The following is a 23,518-nucleotide window of genomic DNA, read 5'->3' as shown; positions in this document are numbered from 1 at the left end:
GCACTCTCAGTACTGATCCTACTGTGCATGGACATTTTCGGAATTACAATAGTGATGACCAAATTACCCTGTTGCAGCTAGCCGCAAAGAGATGTAGTCATATGTACCCCACAGATTGAGATTGGCCTGGGAATGAAAAGCCATGGTTTACCCTACGAGATGCCTCACAGAGAATTAAGGAGGAGGGAATGAAGCTGGCAATCCTTATAGGTGAGGCGCATGATTTGATGGGTCAGAGAATGACTGTGTCCGTGCGGAACAAAATCATTCGTTTGGCACCCCCTGCATACAAAGCTGTAATAATGACTCTGTTAATCAATCAAACTGGTAATACCGTAGGAGAAGTGGTCGAGGCAGTCTGTGAGCTGGGAGAGCTTGGGGAATGGAACAAGCCAGACAGGGCTTCGCGCTCAGAGTCCCGCAGTGATAACAACCGAGTAACCCGACGTGATATGTTTTTGGCGCTGTTAAAGGATGGAGTGTCGAGGAGTGAAATTGATGGTATCGAGACCAAAAGCGTGTGGGAAATGTACCGTAAGCGAGGACTGGATCAAAAGGAGGGGAGTAGGCATGTGAATAGAAAAGATAACAAGAAAGTAAGTCGCAGGGAAGCAGAGCTTGAGAAAAGCATGACCAGGCAGGTGTGGAGAGAGAGAGGGAATCTCATGTGAGGGTGACAAAAGAGAAAGGTTGGGACCAAGATTGCACAGATTCAGATGGGGACCAGGAAGAGGAGGAGTTGTTCCCTAAGGATTACCCGACATTGTATTCAGATCTGCGCCGGGACCTGCGCCGGGCAGATGCAGAGCTGCGCAGGCGAAAGTTAGATTAGGAAAAGGGCCAAGCTCCGGTGCAGGGATGGGCTCGCAAGGATAATAGACCACATGTGAGGGTTGAGATCTATTGGAAAAATAGAAATGTTCAGGAGGTGCGAGCTTTAGTAGACACCGGAGCGGAGGCCACATTGATACACGGCAATCCACAAAAATTTAAAGGACAGTATTTCACTATCACAGGTTTGGGTGGACAGGAGACACCAGCAGTGCAAACGGTAATTCAGATGAAAATAGGCAGACTTCCCAAGAGAGCATACACTGTCTTGATCGTGCCCATTCCAGAGTAAATTATTGGTATTGACAATTTGAAAGGTATGACCCTATATTTAGATGACGGATGCTATCAGTTTGGGTCAAAGCAGTACGTCTCTGTGGCTGCTGTGAGGGTGGGGCGCTTGAAGATTCCCCCAGTGAAGGTGCCCCAAGCAACGAAAGTGGTTCACATGAAGCAGTACAGGATCCCAGGGGGACATGATGAGATTACCGCATTCATACGGGACTTGGTGGAGGCGGGGGTGGTGAGATCGATTACCACAGCGTGGAATAACCCTGTGTGGCCCGTGCGCAAACCGGACCGAAGCTGGTGTATGACTGTCGATTACCACGAGCTGAATAAGCATACGCCCCCATTGACAGCCGCGGTCCCCGACACCATCACTTTGATTGAGAAAATTCCCAAACACAATGGGACATGGTATGCTTTTTTCACGATTCCAATTGCCCCCGAGTCCCAGGAGCAATTCTCCTTCTCGTGGAGTGGTAGATAATTTACATTTCAATCTTTGCCCCAAGGGTACTTACATAGCCCTACAATCTGTCACCGGTTGGTGGCAGAGCATTTGGATGAGGTGTCAGTTATTCCTGGAGTACAGCTTTGTCATTATATTGATGACGTGTTGATTCAAGGAGAGTCCCAAGAACAGGTGCAGGCTCAGCTAGACAGAATTGTAGAGCATTTGCAGAGCAAAGGGTGGGTGATTAACGCAGAGAAGGTGCAGGGACCCTCCCATAGTGTGAAGTTTTTGGGTATTCAGTGGCATCAGGGGCATAGAGAGGTGCTGCCACAAGTAAGGCAAAAGATCAAGGAGTTTGTGCCGCAAAACAGGAAGGAGGCGCAGTGCATCATTGGATTGTTTAGTTTTTGGAGACAGCACATTCCCCATTTGAGTCAGATCTTGTCCCCTCTGTACAAGGTTACACGGAAGAAGCATGAGTTTGAGTGGGGGGAGGCCCAGCAACAGGCATTTTAGTCAGCGAAGGAGGCTATACAGCGTGCCCTGGATCTGTGGCCCATACGAGAGGGAAGCATTGATTTGAATGTAACAGTCCAGGATCAGTATGCGACCTGGAGCCTGTGGCAAAAACAGGGGAGACAGAAGGTGCCCCTAGGGTTTTGGACAAGGAAACTACCTGATGCTGGAGAGCGGTACACTCCTTTCGAAAAGCAGACGCGCTTTTTGAACTTTCTCATACCTGCTCCACGAAGGCTCGCCGTGAGGGGAACGGCTTCTTGAGGGGAGAGACGCTCTTCTTGTGCACTGGGACGCCGCCGTGAGGTAAACGGCCCCAAGACTACAAGCCCCAGCATCCTCAGCTCCGGGCGCCTGCCGCTGACGTCATCAGGCAGCGCCCGGGCTGCTCATAAACCCCCAAGGCATCACGCAGCGCGGGACGCGCTTTTTGAACTTTCTCATACCTGCTCCACGAAGGCTCGCCGTGAGGGGAACGGCTTCTTGAGGGGAGAGACGCTCTTCTTGTGCACTGGGATGCCGCCGTGAGGTAAACGGCCCCAAGACTACAAGCCCCAGCATCCTCAGCTCCGGGCGCCTGCCGCTGACGTCATCAGGCAGCGCCCGGGCTGCTCATAAACCCCCAAGGCATCACGCAGCGCGGGACGCGCTTTTTGAACTTTCTCATACCTGCTCCACGGAGGCTCGCCGTGAGGGGAACGGCTTCTTGAGGGGAGAGATGCTCTTCTTGTGCACTGGGACGCCGCCGTGAGGTAAACGGCCCCAAGACTACAAGCCCCAGCATCCTCAGCTCCGGGCGCCTGCCGCTGACGTCATCAGGCAGCGCCCGGGCTGCTCATAAACCCCCAAGGCATCACGCAGCGCGGGACGCGCTTTTTGAACTTTCTCATACCTGCTCCACGAAGGCTCGCTGTGAGGGGAACGGCTTCTTGAGGGGAGAGACGCTCTTCTTGTGCACTGGGACGCCGCCGTGAGGTAAACGGCCCCAAGACTACAAGCCCCAGCATCCTCAGCTCCGGGCGCCTGCCGCTGACGTCATCAGGAAGCGCCCGGGCTGCTCATAAACCCCCAAGGCATCACGCAGCGCGGGACGCGCGCGGGCAGCGCCCGGGCGAAGCCCGGGCCAAGGGCGGGCCCGTCCTTGCCCGTCTCTGACCGTTCCTGACTGGACTGGGCCACATCTCTAACGCTGCTGTTGTGGCACTATACCCAAGGTAGAAGGGTGCACTTACTTTGTTTGGACTTGAAAGTGTTTGTTGCATCTTCTTATAGCCGCTTATCTTGCACTGCTAGTATTTTGTTCTGGTGGAGTAATTTATAATCTTTTAATTGACCTTTTGTCCTTTGGTTAACGACTATATTGGCTCTAGTTTTGTATGCTTAGTATAAATGGCATCCAAAGGTAAACGCACCGGTGGGGGTGGGTCTTTGACCGGTACTCTTGACCATTTCATTACAAGAGCTGTATCATGTCTAGAGCACGAACTTGCTATAACGGAGCGACACTTGTCTGTAGAGCTAGCGCAAGCTAGACGCTCATCCTTGGGAATTTTGGCAGTGGCCAAATCTCCTTCGAGGAAAGGGGGCCAGGGTGGGGGCGATCTAGTTTTGCGTGAGAATGTTGGGGCCAGTCTTTCTACATCGCAGTCCTGTAGTATTGTGTGTGATGTTCCGGGTGACTCTGGCGACATTGTTACAACAACCCGTAGCCCCCCCCGTTTCCAATAAATCTGCTTTAATCCATCCGCAGACAAGGGCTAGTAAAAGAATTGTAAATCCTCCCAATGCTAAGAGGAAACGAGTAGGGGTGTCCCAGGGAGGGAGAAAGGCTAAACACCCTAATGTTATGGGAAAATCTCCAATGGGGGCAATGCAGGGCGAAGTTCCCTTATCTCCGAGTGGGAATGTTACTTGCCATTTAGACCAGTCCCAATCGAGTAATATGATTCTCGAATTAGAAAAAATGGTCCGTTCTCTAATACTTCCTGTGTTGGAAAGGATTAAGCTAGTTAGTGAGAAGGTAGATAGATTAGAACAAACTGTTTTGGACAATTTTTGCTCACTTAAAAATGTTATTAAACTAGCTACCAAGGCAAGGGACAATCCTGTAGGGGTGTCCTCTACTCTCCCTATCCTCCCGCTGGTATCCTCTGCTAATGAAGTAGCGCCCGGGGTCACACCCGAGGTTGTTCTCCCTAAGGCACAGGTTACTGATAATTTTATTAATCAATGTGCTGATAACGTGGGAGACAACCTTCCGAGTGTGTCAAGTATTAATGCCCGGGAAAAAGTCTGTTAATAAAGGAAGGTCTTTGGAACCTGGGGCTAAAAACAGTATATCGCCTAGGGCTCATATTCATCTGCCCCCTGCCTGTACTCCTTATGTAGCTGTTCTGACTGGAGTCCCGGAACTAAAGGAAGGTGTTCTGGAATCATATCAACAACTAAAAAACAAAGTTACGTTCTGGTTAAATAGGAACAGACCGCTTCCCAATCATTTGGATGGAAAGATCCTCTTTACTAGAAGGGTTAGTTGGGTAGGCCCAAGACCCAAAGACGTCCCTGGGGACTCCATTATTGTCAACTTTGGAGATAGTCGTACAGTGCATTATATTTGCGACTCCCCACTGGCTTGCGACCAGTCAAAAATTGGAGTACATGATTTAGGGTTTTTTTATAATGCTAACCCCAATATCCCTGTAGGATTTAGTCCAGCTTTGGAAAATTGGGAAGCAAATGATCTGTGTTCCTCTGTAGCTTTTGCCTGACCGGCACTTGGGACGCAGTCACTTATTACGCCTCTTAATCTAAGTATCCCAGTGGGAGGGCTTAAGCTTAACCAACATCTATGTTACTCCCCTGTTACCAGGGCGGACGAGATAGCAGATGTAGTTGCAATAACCCCTGATCTGTCTGCGGAATTACAGTGTGGACACGACCAGTCGTGTGCGCACTTTGCTCACGTCCAAGGCAGAGGAAGGGAGGGGGGGTCTATGGTATCCTGGAATATTGCAGGCTTAAAATCAAAAATGGACTCACCGGAATGGTTAGCCTATATAGGCAACTTTGATGTCTGCCTCTTCCAGGAAACTTGGTCCTGTGAGCCTCAGTTCCTACAGGGATTTCTGAACTTTTATGTCCCCGCAATTTCGGGTCTAAGGGGACGCCCAAAGGGAGGATTGGCAATTTGGGTTCGTCAGGACATATTTCCTGAGGCTTTTGCAATACCTACTGGGTCCGATGATATCCAATTAGTTAGGGTGTCACTTGGGATCCAGGGTAACTTGGATATCTACAATCTGTATCTGAGAGACCCTAATAGGACAGGCTCCCAGGTTTTGGCTTACTTAGTTTCCCTTATTGAACAGCACTCAGGTGGGAGGCAAATAGTTGTAGCAGGGGATTTTAATATCACCTTCGAACCGCTCCTAGACACTGACTCTGGGTGGGGCGATGAAGCTACGGAAGACCAATTATGGGGAGTACCTGTGCTTGATCTCAGTCCAATTAAAAGGTGGACTGAGACTATTGTCCAGGCTAACGCCCTTTGTTTTGAGTACGGTTTGAGGGCCTTGAATGGGAGAACGCCAGGTGACAAACAAGGGGCGAAGACATTTGACAATGGTCGACATTCTAGCAGGATTGATTATGTTTTATGTAGCTTCCAACTATGGCAACCAGTTTTAGACATGGTTGTTGAGGTTAGAATTGAGAGTGACCATAACCCTATCTGTGTAGCTCACAGATGGTGGTCTAGTAATCGTTTAATAGCTAGTGAAATGGTCCCGTGCCTGTCTGAGGTAACTCTATCTACTAATATGCGTAGACTTAAGTGGGGGGAGCTCGAGCATAACATCCTGGCCATTACCGATATAGATAGCAAATTAGTTGATTCTATTGTTGAGCTTGAGGGTATGCTAATCCGTGACCCCGGCAACATTGAAGTCACTGCATGTCATGACAAGTTGTTTGCTGAAATAGGTTCCTATTTTATGAAGCCCTTGAGGAACATGAATAAGGCCCCAATTAAGAAAAATAGATGGTATGATGGAGCTTGTAGAGAAGCTAGGACCAACCTGGTGAAAGCTCTGTCTAATGGTGGACAGGAGTGTATTCGTTTCGCCAGACTAGCGTATAAAAAAGCTGTAAGAACGGCCAAAAAAAACTGGGATGAGCAACGCTGGCTTGATTTCAAAAGCGCCTGCCATACCCGAGATTCCCGGTTATTTTGGAACATTCTTAAGTGGGGCAGTGGTGGGCGGCCTGATAGTCCCTCTAATTACGTTTCACAGGCAGAGTGGGTTCAATATTTCAAACCTCAATATGCTTGTAACATCTTGTTTAATTTTGCATGGGTGCCAAATTATGTCTTCTTCTCTCAGGGTCCCTTTTGCATCCAAGATGCCAATAGAGCCCTACGCTCAGTTACCAGTGGACGCGCCCCTGGCCAGGACAGGGTTCCTTCGGACGTTTTTCTTCACAATAAGGATAACTGGAGCAAGTATATAACCCTATTGGCTAACGCTGTGGCTGTAGGCGCGCCAGTCCCAAAATCATGGAGGGGGGCAGTTATTATACCTGTATATAAGAAAGGCGACAGGACGCTCCCGGGAAACTATAGGCCAATTAGCCTCATCGACTCCATTCAGAAGGTGGTAGGGAGGATGGTCCTGAACCAAATTCAAGAATGGATCGATGATAATAACATTTTGTCACCCTTCCAAGCTGGTTTTCGGAAATTAACCAGCACGGTGGACCAAGTCTTTTACTTTGTCCAGCTCCTTTGGAAGGTGGTGACATTGGGGAATGGCAGTCTTTATGTAGCTTTTGTAGACTTAAGGGCTGCCTTCGATCTTGTTCCACGCCATCGGTTGTGGGCAGTCCTTGAGAGACTAGGTATCCCCAAGGAAATTTTGACAATGGTGATGCGTCTCCACGAGTCTAACTATGCTAGGATTCAGTGGGGTGGGGCGGGAGAGGTTACATCAGAGTTCCCGGTTGAGCGTGGTGTGAGGCAAGGTTGTACTATGGCACCCACGCTCTTCTCACTTTATATCAATGGGATAGTTGAACTCATGCTTTCTGTTAATACGGACGCTCCTAGGTTGGCTGGTGTTTCCATCCCCATACTATTGTTTGCAGACGATACGCTAATCGTATCTAGAACATCTAATGGTCTGCAAAAAGCCCTTCGCCTGTTTGATGAGTTTTGCCTTGACCATGGTCTATAGGTTAATGTGGCAAAAACGAAGTCTATGGCCTTTAACCCTCACAGCAGCTTCCAAGGGAAAAGAGTGTTCATGAATGGGCAACCCTTGGAATTAGTAACCAATTTTACGTATCTTGGATTGCAAATTTCAAATAGTAATAATTGGCGCCGGCATCTTGAAATGGCCTCCCTGCGATTTAAGCAGATAACTGGTGCCCTGAGCAGGGAATTTAGCAGGTCATTCACTAAACCAATAAGCCCGGTTTTGCAAGTTTATGAAGCAAAGGCCCTAAACTCTGTCCTCTACGGGGCGGAGCTCTGGGGTTTTGAACAGCTAGCGACTTTGACAAGTGTGGAGCACAAATTCCTACGTAGTATAACTGGTCTTCCCCAGAGCACCCCTCTGATCCCACTTAGGTATGATCTGGGCAGGAGGTCCATCAAGGATATTGCAAGGCTCCGTCCGGTTTTATACTGGCGGAGGCTTTGGACTACTCCGGAACTTTCTCATTATGCCAATGGCCTCAAGGACATTATAAAATCTGATGTCTTTCATAAAATCGAGTGGCTAAAGAACTTGCATGAGTCTTTAAAAGACATGGGTATGGAAGGGATGTGGTCTGACCCAGCTACTGCCCAGTTTCCATCAAAAAGCTCTCTCAAAATAGCATACTGGGAAAGAATTGATTCCCAGGTTTTGAGTAGAGCTTCAGGGATGTCCGGGAACTTTCTGGAGTTCAAAGAATTCCCCAGCCTGGAACAATACTGGGATGTGGTGACTAATGTGGGTGACAGAAAACTCTACTTCCAGTTCAGAGCTGGTTCTTTGCCTCTTAGATCTTTGACTGGAAGGTGGGCTAGGAATTCGGAACTGCAGTGCCCTGCATGTGGGGCTGCGATTGAAACATCTCCTCACTTTTTGTTTGTTTGCCCGGCATTTTCCATTCCTAGACGTGTTTGGCTTACTCCAATGTGTAAATCTCTCGGCACAAGGAGCTGCGCTGTAGCATTACGCATTTTGCGCACTAGCTCCTTGGCATTAGTCTCTGTCGCATTGGCAAAATATCTGGGCTGGGCATGGGCATTGCGGAGAAAATCAATTAAGCGTACCCTTGATGGCCTCTAATGAATTCTGTGTCTGGGTTTCCCCTATTTTTATGCTGTGTTAGGGACAATTTTAATTCCAAAATCTTTTTTACTATATGTCAGTCCAATGAAGTGTTTAATGTTTTTTTAACAAGGTTTTTTAATAAGGTATTTTAATGTATTTATTGAAATGTATGTTTTAGGTACTATGTTTGTGTCTTTTATGATTGTTTTTTAAATCGAATAAAGACTGATTGATTGATTGAAAAGCAGTTGTTGGCATGTTATTGGGCTCTGGTGGATACTGAGCAATTGACCTTGGGGCACAATGTATTTTTGAGACCTGAAATTCCTATCATGCAATGGGTGATGAGCTCACCCAAGACACACAAGGATTGGGCATGCACAGGAGGCTAGCATCATAAAGTGGAAATGGTACATACAAGACAGGGCACAAGTGGGTCCTAAAGTTACCGCAGTGCTGCATGAGCAAGTGGCGCAAACTCCAGTAGCAGATGCAGAAATGCTGCAAGATGTACCCAAAGTGCGAGAGTCCCCAGTGAAATGGGGCGGGCCCTTCTCAGAGTTGTCCGCGGAGGACAAAAAGCATGTGTGGTTTACAGATGGCTCAGCGAGATATGTGGGGACCAAGAGACATTGGAAAGCGGTGTCATACGATCCTGTGACCAAAAAGTTGCTGTTGACTACTGGAGAGGGAAGAAGTAGTCAGTTTGCAGAATTGTACGCAGTTTACCAGGCTTTAAAGCAAGAGCTCCCTGGTACATGTCACATATATACTGATTCATGATCTACGGCCAATGGGTTAGCCACTTGGCTTCCCACATGGCATGCTCATAATTGGATGATTCACAATAGGGAGGTTTGGGGAAAGGAGTTGTGGCAGGAGATTTGGGAATTGTTGTCCCAGAGTACAATCAGAGTTTATCATGTTGATGCTCATTGCCCGACCGACTCTCTAGAGCGTTGGTGCAATTCTTTTGCAGACCGAGAAGCGAAGATTCGTGAAGCTGAGGTGGCGACCCAGGATTCTGACTTGGTGGGCATGGCTAAATGGGCGCATCAGAAAAGCGGACATTTGGGCGAGCGAGCCACCAGCAGGTGGGCAGAAAGTACAGGGATGCATATTCCCCTAGATTTGATTAAAACTGCGATCATTCACTGTCCCGTTTGTCAGCATACCCAACACAGACCGGTTCCACAGGTAGTGAGAGGCCGGCTAGAGGGAAGTTGCCAGGGCAAATATGGCAAATTGATTTCATCGGGCCAATGCCAATGAGTCGAGGATGTCAGTATGCCTGCACGGTGGTGGATACCTATTCTGGCTATCTCATCGCCTTTCCATGCAAGAGAGCAACCCAGTCTAACACTCTGAAAACTTTGAATTTGTTGATTTTGTATTACGGAATTCCTTTGCAGGTCCAGAGTGACAATGGGTCACACTTTAAAGGAAAGATGGTGCAAGATTTTTGTGTGCAGCATACCATTGAGTGGATCTATCATATACTCTACTACCCACAGGCAGCGGGTTTGATTGAGAGAATGAATGGTTTGTTGAAAGAGCAGTTGAAAAAGTTGTCTGATGGGTCATTGAAGGGGTGGAGGGATCACTTGTCTGATGCATTGCAAATTTTGAACAACCGACCCCTTGCTAATGCAGAAACTCCTTTGATGCGCATGTTGACCGCAGCTTTGCAGATCAAGCTCCATGTGGCCACAAACACGATTCTGTACTGGGAGACAGCTCCCGGAGCTTTAGCTCCATATCGTGCCACACCAGAGACTGCTGGTCTAGATTTACATGCCCTGAAATTCTATCGACTGCAACCACGAGACATTACCTTGATTGAGAAAGGAGTTGGAGTTCAAATTCTCCCAGAGCATTTCGGACTGATCGCTCCTCGATCTGGGCTTGCCCTATAAGGCATCCAGGTTTTGGGAGGGGTGGTCGATGCTGATTACCAGGGGGAGATCAAAGTTATTCTATTGAATAGTGGAGACAAGTATCTGATTGTGCAACCCGGTGACCGAGTTGCCCAAATGGTCATCATGCCGATTTATGGAGGAAATGTCATGAAGGGGACGGCCCCAGCCCTTCTAACTGTGCCAAGAAAGGGCGGGTTCGGATCTACTGAAAAGAACCCAGGGGCGAAAGTATGGGTAGAGTCCCCAAACAAATCTCCTGAACCTGCAGAATTAATCGCTAAAGGAAAGGATAATATCCTTGTCATCATGAGACCCGGACAGGAAAAGTGGGAAAATTTACCTGCTGAAAAATTTTATTTACGAGAGTGATTATACCAGTTTGTTTTCTGTTTCTAGATCACAGTATGGCTTGCCGCTGCGATGCTTGCGCTGTGTGGTCTGTGTTTGGGCGTGTCCGGAGGGGATCAACCGCTCGAGTCGGATGACAGCATTGTTGCAGCAACCAGATAACATCTGGACCTACTTTGCCGAGAATGTGCTGAACACTTCCCACTTCTGTATGAGAAATCTTCAGAGTACAGCTGATATGATATCCACTTGTCTTGTTGCCGTACCTACCCCTGCATGTGTGCTTCTGCACATCTTCAACCAAACTAACTTTGATGGGGTAGTGGAGGAAACTGATGTTCAAACACATCTGAGTCTTTATGAGTACTGTTGTTTTTGCCCGGAGGTTACAGATTATCTCTGGAGGAACATGACAAGTATTGTTACCTACAACATCACTACTGGAGATGTTTGCTATCAACTAACTTGTGACCCTGGCAAAATTGGCAAGTGTGGCCAATTGAAACTAGAGAAAAGCACACAATTGACCACTGATCAACAAACATTATGTCAGTCACGACATGATAGCTTTTGCAGTAATGTTATCAATCATATGGTCTGTAATCATACAGTATTAGCCGCTAGCCATGTTAACCATGTGAAATTATCTAAGGGCTGGCTTTTTTCGTGTGGCAATATTTCATACACTTACATACCAGCTAATATAACTGGAGGACCTTGTGCCTTATCACGATTAAGTCTTATGCTTTTTCCTATGCAGTCTATCACACATATTCGCTCCCCGAGAGCTGCTGTTCAATTATCTGAGGATTGTGATTCTAACATTGACTTGCTTTCTAGGGCAGAGTATACTAGTTTGGCTATTTCCATTGTAGGACTGCCAGGACTGTCCGTTTATAATGCAAGAACTATTGCTAAGCTTGCCTGTTTAATTGCGAAGAATCTCAATCATACTTCTGCCGCTTTAGCTGATTTGCTATTAGATGTTCAAGGAATGAGAAAAGCTGTTTTGCAGAATAGGGCAGCTGTGGATTATTTGTTGTTGAAACACAACCACGGTTGCGAGGACTTTGATGGACTCTGTTGTTTCAATTTATCTGATCATTCTACATCTATCCATGCATTAATGCTTTAAAAGATTTAGTGAAAGGGGTTACCCAAAATGTTGATCAAGGATGGTGGGATTGGTTGTTTGGGTGGCTACCTAATTTTGGACAGCTTTGTTATATCCTGGGTGTTATCGTAGTGATTATTGGTGTTTCTATTTCATTATGCTGTTGTATTCAATGTATTCCTAATCTTTTCTCCCTTCTTCGTCACAGATCCATAGTATTTAAACCAATGGAATATGATGGGTGAATCGAGGGTCAAGGGGTGGAATGTATTGCATTTGCCATTTTACACGTTACACGTGCTAAACTGCATATTGATGCTCTGGACTTCCATTTTGTTGTATTGCATTTCCATTTTGTGCTGCTTTGACCTGTAATTACACTTCAGCAGTAACAAACATGTTTTTCATGTAAACCAGTACGAGCTGGTGCACGACATACCTCGTGAGGTTATTTTGTGCCTTGAGCTTGTTTTTGTGCATTCTATGCTTATCTCTAGGACATAGGGAGGATGCACTGTACAAGGCTCTCCAAGGCCGGAGATAGGGAAAGGAATGTCTTTTGCCTTGGCGCACTCAAGCAGAATCTTGCCAGGTCTGCATGGGTGGGTCTGACGCAGAGATGCGACCAGCACCTATGATGGATAGATGGGCAAGAACGCTTGCTAGAGGGTTCTCGAACGTGTTGATTTAACTATAAAAAGTGGTGTCCGTGAGGTGGAGCTCAGGAACTCAGTCTTGGAGTGGACGCACTCGCGGGACGACTTTGGTGCCCGGAGAGATTACTTCCTGTGCCCCAGTCTCTACAGGGTTCCCGACTTGGTGTTTTCGGTGCTTGGCCAGGGATGTTGAAGACTCCGGTGCAGACGCATCTGGTGAGGTGCTTTATACATTAACTGTTTATATATCTACATTCCAGATCTCATAGTTGTGTATATATATAGTGTGGTGTATTCATTATTTCACTTGGTGCCTAAGAACTTACTAGCTTCAGTGACTTATTGCCTTTGTCTACGATACTAATAAATCTCATTTTACCTCCAGCGGAGTGTTGGAGTTTCTGTGTAAGTAAGTGGTGTGCGTAAGTTTAGATTACGCAAGTGGGCAAGGCAATACAGGCCAGTAAAAATATATGATAGTAGCCCATTTTGGAGAAGGCTCTTCCTAATTTGGGTCTGTTTAATGAGGGATGTAGGTATATCTGGAATCTGACTATTGCATTTTAGAATCACAGTGACATAGCCCAGGTGGCTAATGCTCCCACTGAAGAAATATGTATTGCCTGTATTTTAAAGCTCTCCTTAAAATAGCTTAGTGGATTAACACCCTTGCTGCAGAGACCTCTGTACAACTTTGAGTATACCGGCCTGAGACATATTTTTAATGCTTCCTTCTCTGCTCTCACGTCTATCACCCGTGACCTGCATCTCCTTCATTTTCTATTTTGTGTCATTCTTGTCTCCCCTCTCTTTTCAACCTTACTTGCCTCATCTCCCCCTGCCTAGCCTTTTTTCTCCTGTGCTTTTTCCTGCTTATCTTCCCATGTCCAATCTTTCACCTCGTCTTCTGACTTCCGACATGTTCCCTTACTCAAGTTTTTGTCACTGTTTCCTTTACCTCCTCTCTACTTATACCTGCCTTCTCTATGTCTCACTCTTTTCCTGCCATCACTTTTACTTTCACTTTCCCTTCCACAGCATGGTTGTGGAAGAGACCTGCTGCTAACGTTATCCATAAAATGGGCTTTGGGTTCATCTGCTTAACCATTGGCTTTCCTTGCACAGTCTCTTTCACCCATTGCTATGAGACTTTTTGATTCCAGTCTTGCACCAGCCCATTGGAGTAACTATCTGTCACCTAATATTGTTTCGTGTGTATCCTCTCTGCTTCACCTGGGTGCTTACATTGGTATGCATGAAGGGCTGATGTATAACTATTTTCATCTCTGGCTTCCTCTTGTGAGTCTCAATCAATCAGTAGATTTGTAAAGCACTTCGTTTCACCCATGAGGGTATCCAGGCACTGGCACGGTCCAGTTGATTAGCTGAGTTGCCAGGTCTTCAGGGAGTTTTGGAACTCTGGAGGAGATGGGGAGGTACGTAGATGAAAGGGTAGCTCATTCAATGTCTTTGCTGCCAGGTATGAGAAAGAGTGACCTCTGTATCTGCTGTGATGAATTTGGGGGGGTTAGATTTAGAGAATGGAATTCGGTGCAGAGGTGTCTGGTGGGATGATGGGATGATGGACGTTTAGAAAGTGGTTCAAGTAGTCAGGTCTGCAGTTGTGTAGGGCATTGTATGCATGGGACAGGAACTTGAGCTGGCATCTTTTCAGTACAGTGAGCCAGTGGAGGTCCTTGAGGTAGGGGGCAATTTAGGTTTGTCTAGGGAGGTCCAGGATGAGTCTGGCTGTGGTATTCTGAAAGGTCTGTAGTCAACGGGGGAGGTGAGCTGCGATACCTGCATAGAGAGCGTTGTCATAGCCCAGTCATCTGGAGATGAGCGCCTGGGTGAGGGTACGTCTTGAGGTTTTGGGTAGCCGTTTGAATATCTTAGGAAGCATGAGGAGGATGAAGGGGGAAACAGAGTTGACGTGACTCATTATGGTTAGCTTGTTGTCCAGAAAGATGCCTAGGTACCTAGTGTGGTCAGTGGGGGTAGGAGTAGGTCCAAGTTCTCAGGACTACCAGGATGTGTCCCATGGGGAGCTTTTGTTTCTGAAAATCAATACATCTGTCTTGTCCGTGTTGAGCTTCAGTCAGTTGTCCTTCATCCAGTTGGTGATGTCTGTCATGCAGTTGTGGAAGCTGGTCTTGGTATTGTTGGTATCTTCGGAGAGGCAGATGGAGAGGAAGTGTTGTGTGTCTTTGGTGTAGGATATGATGTTGATTCCGTACGTTTTGGTGATGGTGGCCAGAGGTGTCATATAAGTGTTGAAGAGGGTGGAGCTGAGTAAGAAACCTTGGGGTGTTCCACAGATTTCCTTGGGTTCAGAGGTGAAGAGGGAAAGGTGGATTTGTTGTATTCTTCCAGTGAGGAAATAGGCGATCCATCTCAGAGCAGCTCCATGGATGCCTATTCTGTGCAGCCTTGTGATGAGTATGCGGTGGGAGACTGGAAGTGCAGGAGAATCAGAGTCTTCTTGAGTAGGGCTCAGATGTTGTCAGTAACCATGATGAGGGCTGTCTTGGTGTTGTGGTTGCTGTGTACTGCAGATTGGGAGGAGATCCGTAACAGATGTGAGGAGAGTTGTTGGCCAATGGATCACGCTAATATGCCATTGTTGACTATACTAGCACATTAAACACAGACCCATTGGCTTTGCCATTTGTCTTCCATGTTTCTCATTTCCCATCTGTATCTCTCAAGTGCATGCTTCCACTTCAGTCATTCCACTTTCTTTCTTGCCTCATTTCTTTCTTTACCCTTCCCCATCTTCATTCTCCCTCCTGGGTTTCTCTCGCTTCCTCATTTTCTCTATGCTTTGTTTGCTGTCTTCATTACTTTCCTGCTCTCTTCATTTCTTGTCCGCTCTGTTCCTTACTCATCCTCTCAATGCTCTTCCATGCACAGTGTTTTCTCCTCCTTATTTCTAGTCTCCTTAATAGGTCTTTAGCTTTCTTTCTCTGCTCATCTCTTCAGCTGTTTTCTCCTCCTCCATATCCTTGACTCCTCACTACTTTAATTTTCCTCCATCTATCTGATGGGATTAAAGAGGTACAGGTGCCTGTATATAGGGATGAATGCTTGGTTGGTGGTTGAAAGTATTTTTCAATAAAGAGCTATAGGAATTTTGACAGGACTTTGTTTTTCTTATTTCTCCTAGTTTTTCTTAAAATGTATGCTGTAAAATGCACCATTTGAACCTTTTTTCAAAATGTTCTTGCTGATAAACTCTTCCCTCACTTAGGATGACCTGGTGGGTCCATGTCACTGGGACACCCATTTTCCATTCCGAGACTTTGCTTTAACATATTATTGTTATAAGGTGTAGTAGTCCAATTGAATCAATTCCATTGAAGCAAGGCTACAATTCCCAGAATGCATTGATTTGTAAAAACGAAGTCCAGGAATACAAAGGTGACATGGAGCAATCTAGTCATCCTGGACTCACCTCGGGGCATATCATCAAGGCGGCGCTATGAATTTTATCACTGCTTTTGCGTCCATTTTCAGGCAAAAAGCGGCGATGATTTCATCGCCTTATCTGCAAAGACACGCTATTGCGTGTTTTGCTGACTTAGCGCCCGTTACAACAACGCCCAGCTTTGCATCTCTAATGAGACTCAAAGTGGGCGCGCCTTCCCAAAATAACTGGAGACATGTCGCTAACCGATATTTCTCCAATTATTAATGGGCACGGTAACAAGCATAGTGATAAGAAAAGTAGCGCTAACCGGGGATATCGCTACTTTCCTTACGCCTGCTTTTAGTTTGACTTAGCCATGATATTCAATGGAAGGTGGATATCATGGCTGAGTCTGCCCTGCCCTATCAGCAAGCTATTGCCAAACATGCGATTATCGCTAGATTTCCAGCGATAATCGCACATTTGGCAGCTTGCGGCTGGAATGTTATCGCTTTTGTGATAAGCGTTGCTGATAGCACGTTATCTCAGCGATAACATTCAGCGTTAGCCGGCGATAATTATCCTTGTGTAAGCGCGCTGAGCAATAATTATCGCCAGCCCTTGCTGATATGCCCCCTCATTTCTTTCATTTGAAGCTTATGCATTCAACTTAGTTCTCAACTTAGCACCCCACCACCATCAGTATTGACCAGCAACCTATGCATGTGAATCTAGTCAATACCAGTGGAATAAGGAAGTCATGGTACAGTTATTCGAGTCCCATTTCCTTCGGCAAGTGCTGACTCACTTTAGGAGTCATTCAAATATATCTCCTGCCTTAATTTGAAGATGATTTGTATTAATATACATGCAATAAACCTGCAATGGTCAATTGGATGTGGTTTGTACTATTTTAATTAGCGGTAGAAACAATGTACTTCACATGTCCTTGTTCAGCCCCATTATGTTTATCTAGGGAAGTTGTATCGTTCAATCATGTGTGTAAATAGCGGTAGAAACAATGGGGGATATTCACAAGGAAGTGGCGGAGAGAGGCGTTAGCCTTCTTGGCTTAAAGACTCTCTCCCCCACTTCGGAAAAGCAAGGCTGCACCATATTCACAAGGACATGGTGCAGCCTTGCTTTTCCCCCTGAGATGGCGCTAGGTTTCACAACTTAGCGCCAACGCAGGTACCCTTGCACCAGAGAGCAAGAGTGTCTGCAAGTCGGGAGGTTTGTTTATGTACAGTAAAGGTGTCCCTTCCTTCACATAAACAAACCTAAAATACCAGTTTGTAACTTACATGTGTGCTTTCTCATGCCGCACACATTAAGTTACAAAACGGCATTTTTAAAAAAAGGTTTGTTCATGTACTGGAAGGGACACCTTCCTGTACATAAACAAACCATGGCATTTTGAATTTTCCATGTGTGCTGCACAAGGCAGCACACATGGAAACTGCAAAAATGAGGAGAAATAAAGCATTTCTCCTCGTATCGCCACCTTAAGAGCAGGGTTTTCCTGGTCTTAAGTTTGGCGTTAGATCCTATTTACGCTGCCCTTGTGAATAGGGGGCAGCGTAAATATCAATAGGTGTTGTGGTGGAACGCCCACCACAACACCCACTGCACGCCCATTTCACACTAAACACAGCGTGAAAGGGGCCAATTCACAAGGCAGCGTTAAGCCACGTTAAGTGGCTTAACGCTGCCTTGTGAATAAGGCGAAACCCCTATCGCCACCACAACGTCACTGAAAGTGACACTGTGGTGGCGATAGGGGCTTGTGAATATGCCCCCATGTACTTCACGTCATTGTTCAGCGCCTTTTTGTTCATCCAGGGAAATTGTCTCTTTCAATCATGTGTGTAAATGCAGGAGACCAGCTGAGATGAGCAAGTCGTCCAAGCTTATAATCATCAGGCACATGGGAACGAGTTAATATTAAAGTAACAGGTGTGGATGTCTGCCATCTTGTGACAAATTTACATAACACATTGGCTGCTTGCCTAGCACTCATCCTCAATGCAGATCACACTACTATTTGTACATCTGTATCTGCATGCACAGACTTATCCTTGCACCTTTTTGCGGAGCAATTTGCTTCTTGCTTGTGTAAGGTAGCAAATTTGCCTTTTCTTTATCTATGTATCAGCCTAATAAAGGTCTTTATTTTATATATTCAGAAGACTAATCTTTATAAGATCAATTTACTTCAGAGAGGCGAATGTTTCCCATGTTTCATATGACAACTACATGTTCCCTGTGGGGCATATGTTGTTACTGATGCCCTTAATTTACATCCGTATTTGTCGGTAAAGGAAAGAAGCACATTTTAAATTCAACTTCGTTTTTGCTCTTTTAAACGTCATGAAACTTTTTCGATTTGAATGTGGGTACCACAAGGTCTTGTAAATTGAAGTTCTGTTTTGTGTTGGTGCTGCTGACAATTTACAATAAACAAAGTGAGTCATAGTACCAGAGGTAAGCAGTCAAAATATCGAAAATAACATTTCGACCTACACTAATATCGAGTTTTAAATAATATCTATGGACAGAATATCGACCCTAAGGTAAGTATTTTTATATCGATGTCAGTATTATCGAAGTTAGTAATATCGATATCAAATATATCGATGTTACTAATATTGATGTTACTAATATCGATATTTATATTATTTTTATGTATTTTATTATGTATTTAATCTGCATGTGTTATATGTTTTTTGTTGAGTGTTTTACTGGTTTTAAAATATATGTATACAATTTTTATATGTTAATAATGGTTTTTTAAGTCAATTTTGTGTTTTAGTACTGTAGCGGGTTGTGGGTTTATAGGGGAATAGGGTGGGAAGTAATTTAATTATATGAAATTAATTATACATTTTTAGGAATTATAAATTAATTTTAATTAATTTTTGCGTTTAAGTTCTGTAGCGGGTTGTGGGTTTATAGGGGAATAGGGTGGGAAGTAATTTAATTGTAATTAATTAATAATTTATTTTCATTTATTGGTATTGACAATTATATTATTGTTAATTAAGTATTAATTGGTAATTAATTTTTATTAATTGGTAATTCGTTTTTATTAATTGATTAATTGATAATTATGTTAAGTGTATTATTTTATTATTGGAGTGTGTTGTGCGTTTATAGGGGAATAGTCTTGGAAGTAATTGAAATCTTATTAAGTAATTATTAAATTTGTTGTTGGGTGTTAATAATTAATTAATTGGACATTAATTATTAATTGGTAAATATTTTAAATTATAAAATGTTGGTTATGAAAAATAATTTGTTGTTGATCAATCATTAATTGTGAATTAAATATGATTAAATATTATGTATTGATATTTCTAATTAATATATTAAAAAGTAATTATTAATTGGTAATTACTGTTTCATTATCATTTTGTGGTATAATTTTTGTTAATTGTTCAATATTTTTTAATTTGTAATTACTTTTTAATAATTCATATGTTTTTGGTTATGAAACATATTTTATTGTCTAATATTTAGTATTTGGTAATTAATATTTATAAATTATTTTTATTGGTATTTATTATTACTTTATTGTTAATTATTTATTGGTATTTGTAAATAATTTTGAGTTATTTAATAATTACATCACTAATTATTTTAAATAATTATTTTATTTATAAGTATGTTATTTTTAACTTCTACGCTATCCAACACTTTCCCTACTGTTGCACTCTCTGGAGTGGGAATAGTAATTTTTACCCCTTCGCTATCCAACACTTCCCTACTGTTGCACTCTCTGGAGTTGGAATAGTAATTTTTACCCCTACGCTATCCAACACTTTCCCTACTGTTGCACTCTCTGGAGTGGGAATTGTAATTTTTACCCCTACACTCTCCAACACTTTCCCTACTGTTGCAGTCTCTGGATTTGGAATTGTAATTTTTACCCCTACACTATCCAGCACTTTCCCTAATGTTGCACTCTCTGGAGTGGGAATAGTAATTTTTACCCCTACGCTATCCAACACTTTCTCTACTGTTGCACTCTCTGGAGTTGGAATAGTAATTTTTACCCCTACGCTATCCAACACTTTCCCTATTGTTGCACTGTCTGGAGTGGGAATTGTAATTTTTACCCCTACGCTATCCAACACTTTCCCTACTGTTGCACTCTCTCGAGTGGGAATAGTAATTTTTACCCCTACGCTATCCAGCACTTTCCCTACTGTTGCGCTCTCTGGAGTTGGAATAGTAATTTTTACCCCTACGCTATCCAACACTTTCCCTAATGTTGCACTCTCTGGAGTGGGAATAGTAATGTTTACCCCTACGCTATGCAACACTTTCTTTACTGTTGCACTCTCTGGAGTTAGAATAGTAATTTTTCCCCCTACGCTAGCCAAAATTTTCCTTACTGTTGTTTTTTTTGGAGCTGGAGTAGTAGTTTTATTGTCTGTGCTATTTAATATTTTTTGTATTATTGTAGCTAATGTAATATATAATTAATTTTAACAATATTCAAATTAAACGTAATGTTTTAAATGTGTTATATATAATTATTCAATTTGTATTCATGTTATTGTTTTATGTGTATCATGTATTTGTAATTTATAATAATTTGTAATAATGTATGTTATTAAAACAATTATTAAAACTGATTAAGTAAGTATATATATTATATATTATATGTATATGTTTAATTAATGTTTTATTAAATTATATATATATTAATTATTAATTTTAAACATTATAAAATATAATTGATTATGTTTATTTTATTTATAAGTATTATTTGGTTTATTTAACATATTTCTTTTTAACTAAAAAATACCCTATATTTTTAAAAACGATATTTTTGACATTCTATATGTTATTTTCGATATTTTTGTACTTACCATGTTGTAGATAGGATGTCGATATTCTTGACATCGATATTTTAGCTCCGATATTTTTGTAGGTCCATTTTTTGACCTTCGATATTTGTCAGTGATCCAGTACCAGCTACTACGCCCAGTTTTCAGTAACATTAATAATGTCCTTCATTTTTTTGTACATGTAATATAGTTTGCAGGGACATCTTAAGGATTCTGGAGGCCCAGGGCCAAACTTATTTTGAGGGGCCCTGTTTAGAACAGCTTTAAATTTATGATCCAGCTTCAGCTTTTTCATGCCCTCTTTCGGTCAGGTCACTGGCAGTGCACAGGCACACTCCTCCAAATTCTAAATGTGTTGTACATCTAATATTCGGTGATAGTGATGTAGGTGTGTTTTCAATATTGTAACACATCAGCAGTTCACTAATATTTCTGCAAACAATTATTTGTGACACCCTCTCATTTCTCATATGCGAGGATCAGCTTTGTTGTAAAGGAATATTTTTATGGATGTTGCATGAAACGCAAAGATAACATTTCTAAGCAAAATGTCTGTAACAGAATCTCTCTAACATCAACCAAATTAAAAATAGATGAAAAGAAAACGGTATTTAAAACAATCCGTTGAAGAATGTTTCAGGGTTATCTGGGCAAGTCTCTGCAGAACAGAGCTGGTTCTATCCGGGGCCCCCTGAAAGGCTGGGGTCCTGGGCCAGAGCACACTTTGCCCAGCAGCCCATGCCTTTAAAACATCTCTGACAGTTTGCAGAAATTTACAGCGCAAAAAGTAACGAATTGGACGCTGTATCGAGAATACGATTTGTAATTGTTTATGGTTTGAACGGAACCATATACCCATTTTTAATGTAATTACATTGGACAAACTAAACACACCAGGGGCCATTATTCGTAGAATCTAACCGATTCCTAATTTGATGGGTATTTTCCTCGGATTTCAAAGGGCTCAATTTACAGGTAAAGATTGGGGTAAAACCTCACTGCAAAAAGTCTTTGAATGGAGGGAAAACGTGGGAATCAAAACAGAAACATAAAATCCTGTGGGCCTCATTTATGAGACTCCTGGCGCCTCCGGAACATCACTTTTTGTGACGTTCCGTGGCGCAGAAGCCTGCGTGATATTTATCAGGCAGCACTGAGCCACTTTTTTGCCTTAATACTGCCTGATAAATAACAGTCCCTTTAACGCAGTGTTCTGTGTTAAAGGGGCGTGTAATGGGTGCTGCTGGGCGGGTTCCTAGCAACATCCATGGCCTTTTGATACTGCCCCAGATTTACGAGAAATCATAAATCTGAGGCAGCGCTAAAAGCTTACGTCTCCCCAGGGGAGGTGTAAGGGAGGCACAACGAGGAGAAATATCTTTATTTCTCCTAATTTTTCAATTTTCTATGTGTGCTGCATTCTGCAGCACACATAGAAAGAGGAAAAAGCCTCTTGTGATTATTTTTGTGCAGGAAGGTTTCCCTTCCTGTACAAAACTAATCATCCCCGCAAGGTAGGCACCCTTGCACCAGGGTGCAAAGGTGCCTGCGCTGGCGCACAGCAGCCCAATGTGCGCCGGCGCAGGGGGACAGGACAGGAATACACCATATCTTAAGGATACGGCGCATTCCTGCCCTTTTCTTTTGCCGTAGGGAAGCGCAGCGGGAAGGCCTGCGGCGCAGCCCTACGGCAATACCTCATAAATGAGGCCCTGTATTTGCGATGCAAAACTGCATCCTTGCATGCGCTTATTCATAGAATTAAGGCATATATGTGGTGTTTGTATAGCGCAAACCAAGTCAGACCACAGCCAAAGCAAACTGAGCACTAAACAGGGTCGATGTGAGAGAATTAACTGGAGAGATTTACTGTATTCAGGGATTGCTGGATTCTGGAAGCAAAATTGGACTATTTACAGTGATATATGTATGTTTGTGGTGTTTTGCACAGTCCTCACCACAAGGCAGTGGATCACTGCCCTGAATGACTGTTAGGGCATTGGCTGCATTCAACATTGCACCTCTGCACAGCTGTTTTTGGTTCGTGCACCTATGCAGATCTCTTTCCTTATACAGATTCCGAAAGGAAAAGCACGAAAAAATAATCTAAATTTACATTAGATTAAACGCTGTGATGAATATGCGCGTTCGAGGTCTGAAACCACATCGGAACGTCTCCAAAAGGACCACAGTATAATCCGTTGTCTCTGTTAGTTGATAGCTCTATTGATCAATAGTTTATAATGTTTTTACAACATTCACGCTGGCTTTCAAACTGTTCAGTTATTTCATTTTTAAGCATCGCCGTCCGTGTTCATGGTACTTTCACGCACTGGATATGCATGGAGTGAAGCATGTTTGACTTGGCAACGTGATTTATAGTGAATGTCAGATTGACGTACCACAAAATGAAAGGAAAGCTGACACACCAGTCAGTTCTAGAGTCTTTGATGGGATTGTTTAACTTTATTGAGTATGACAGACAGTGTCTCAAACATAAAAGGAAAGTTGTCATGTTAGTCAGCAAAGTACCGTTTACTGTGATTGCTTTATTGTGTGTCCCCTTTGACAAAATATGTGATCAATTTCTCATTGAATTTGCGCGTAGTGTGGTAACCTGAATGACATTCGTTCACCCTGATTTATTGTACAAGTGAACAAGAGCTACTCGAAGGACAGATGCACTACGGACTAGTACTCACGCCTACAAAGACATTTTTACTTGTTAAGGGAAAACGTGTGTTGTACTTGCATGAAATGTCACTATTAATATTTTCATTATCAAATATTTATCTTTCAGAGGACCTCAG

General features: G+C 43.6%; 1 protein-coding gene across 1 annotated transcript; it reads left to right on the top strand.

The window, feature by feature from the left end:
- Nucleotides 1-10,806: 10,806 nt before the first annotated feature.
- LOC146817315 (uncharacterized) lies at nt 10,807-11,808 on the top strand. The gene has a single exon (XM_085609614.1). It carries the CDS (start codon nt 10,807-10,809, stop codon nt 11,806-11,808), a length of 1,002 nt encoding a protein of 333 aa, XP_085465740.1.
- Nucleotides 11,809-23,518: the final 11,710 nt, after the last annotated feature.

The sequence above is a fragment of the Triturus cristatus genome, chromosome 6, assembly GCF_964204655.1.
Source record: "Triturus cristatus chromosome 6, aTriCri1.1, whole genome shotgun sequence".
NCBI classification, from domain to species: Eukaryota; Metazoa; Chordata; class Amphibia; order Caudata; family Salamandridae; genus Triturus; species Triturus cristatus.
This window is presented reverse-complemented; position numbering and strand designations above follow the sequence as displayed.

Coding starts and splice junctions, on each gene's coding strand:
- LOC146817315 (XM_085609614.1), top strand. CDS start 10,807: ATGACAGCATTGTTGCAGCAACCAGATAACATCTGGACCTACTTTGCC.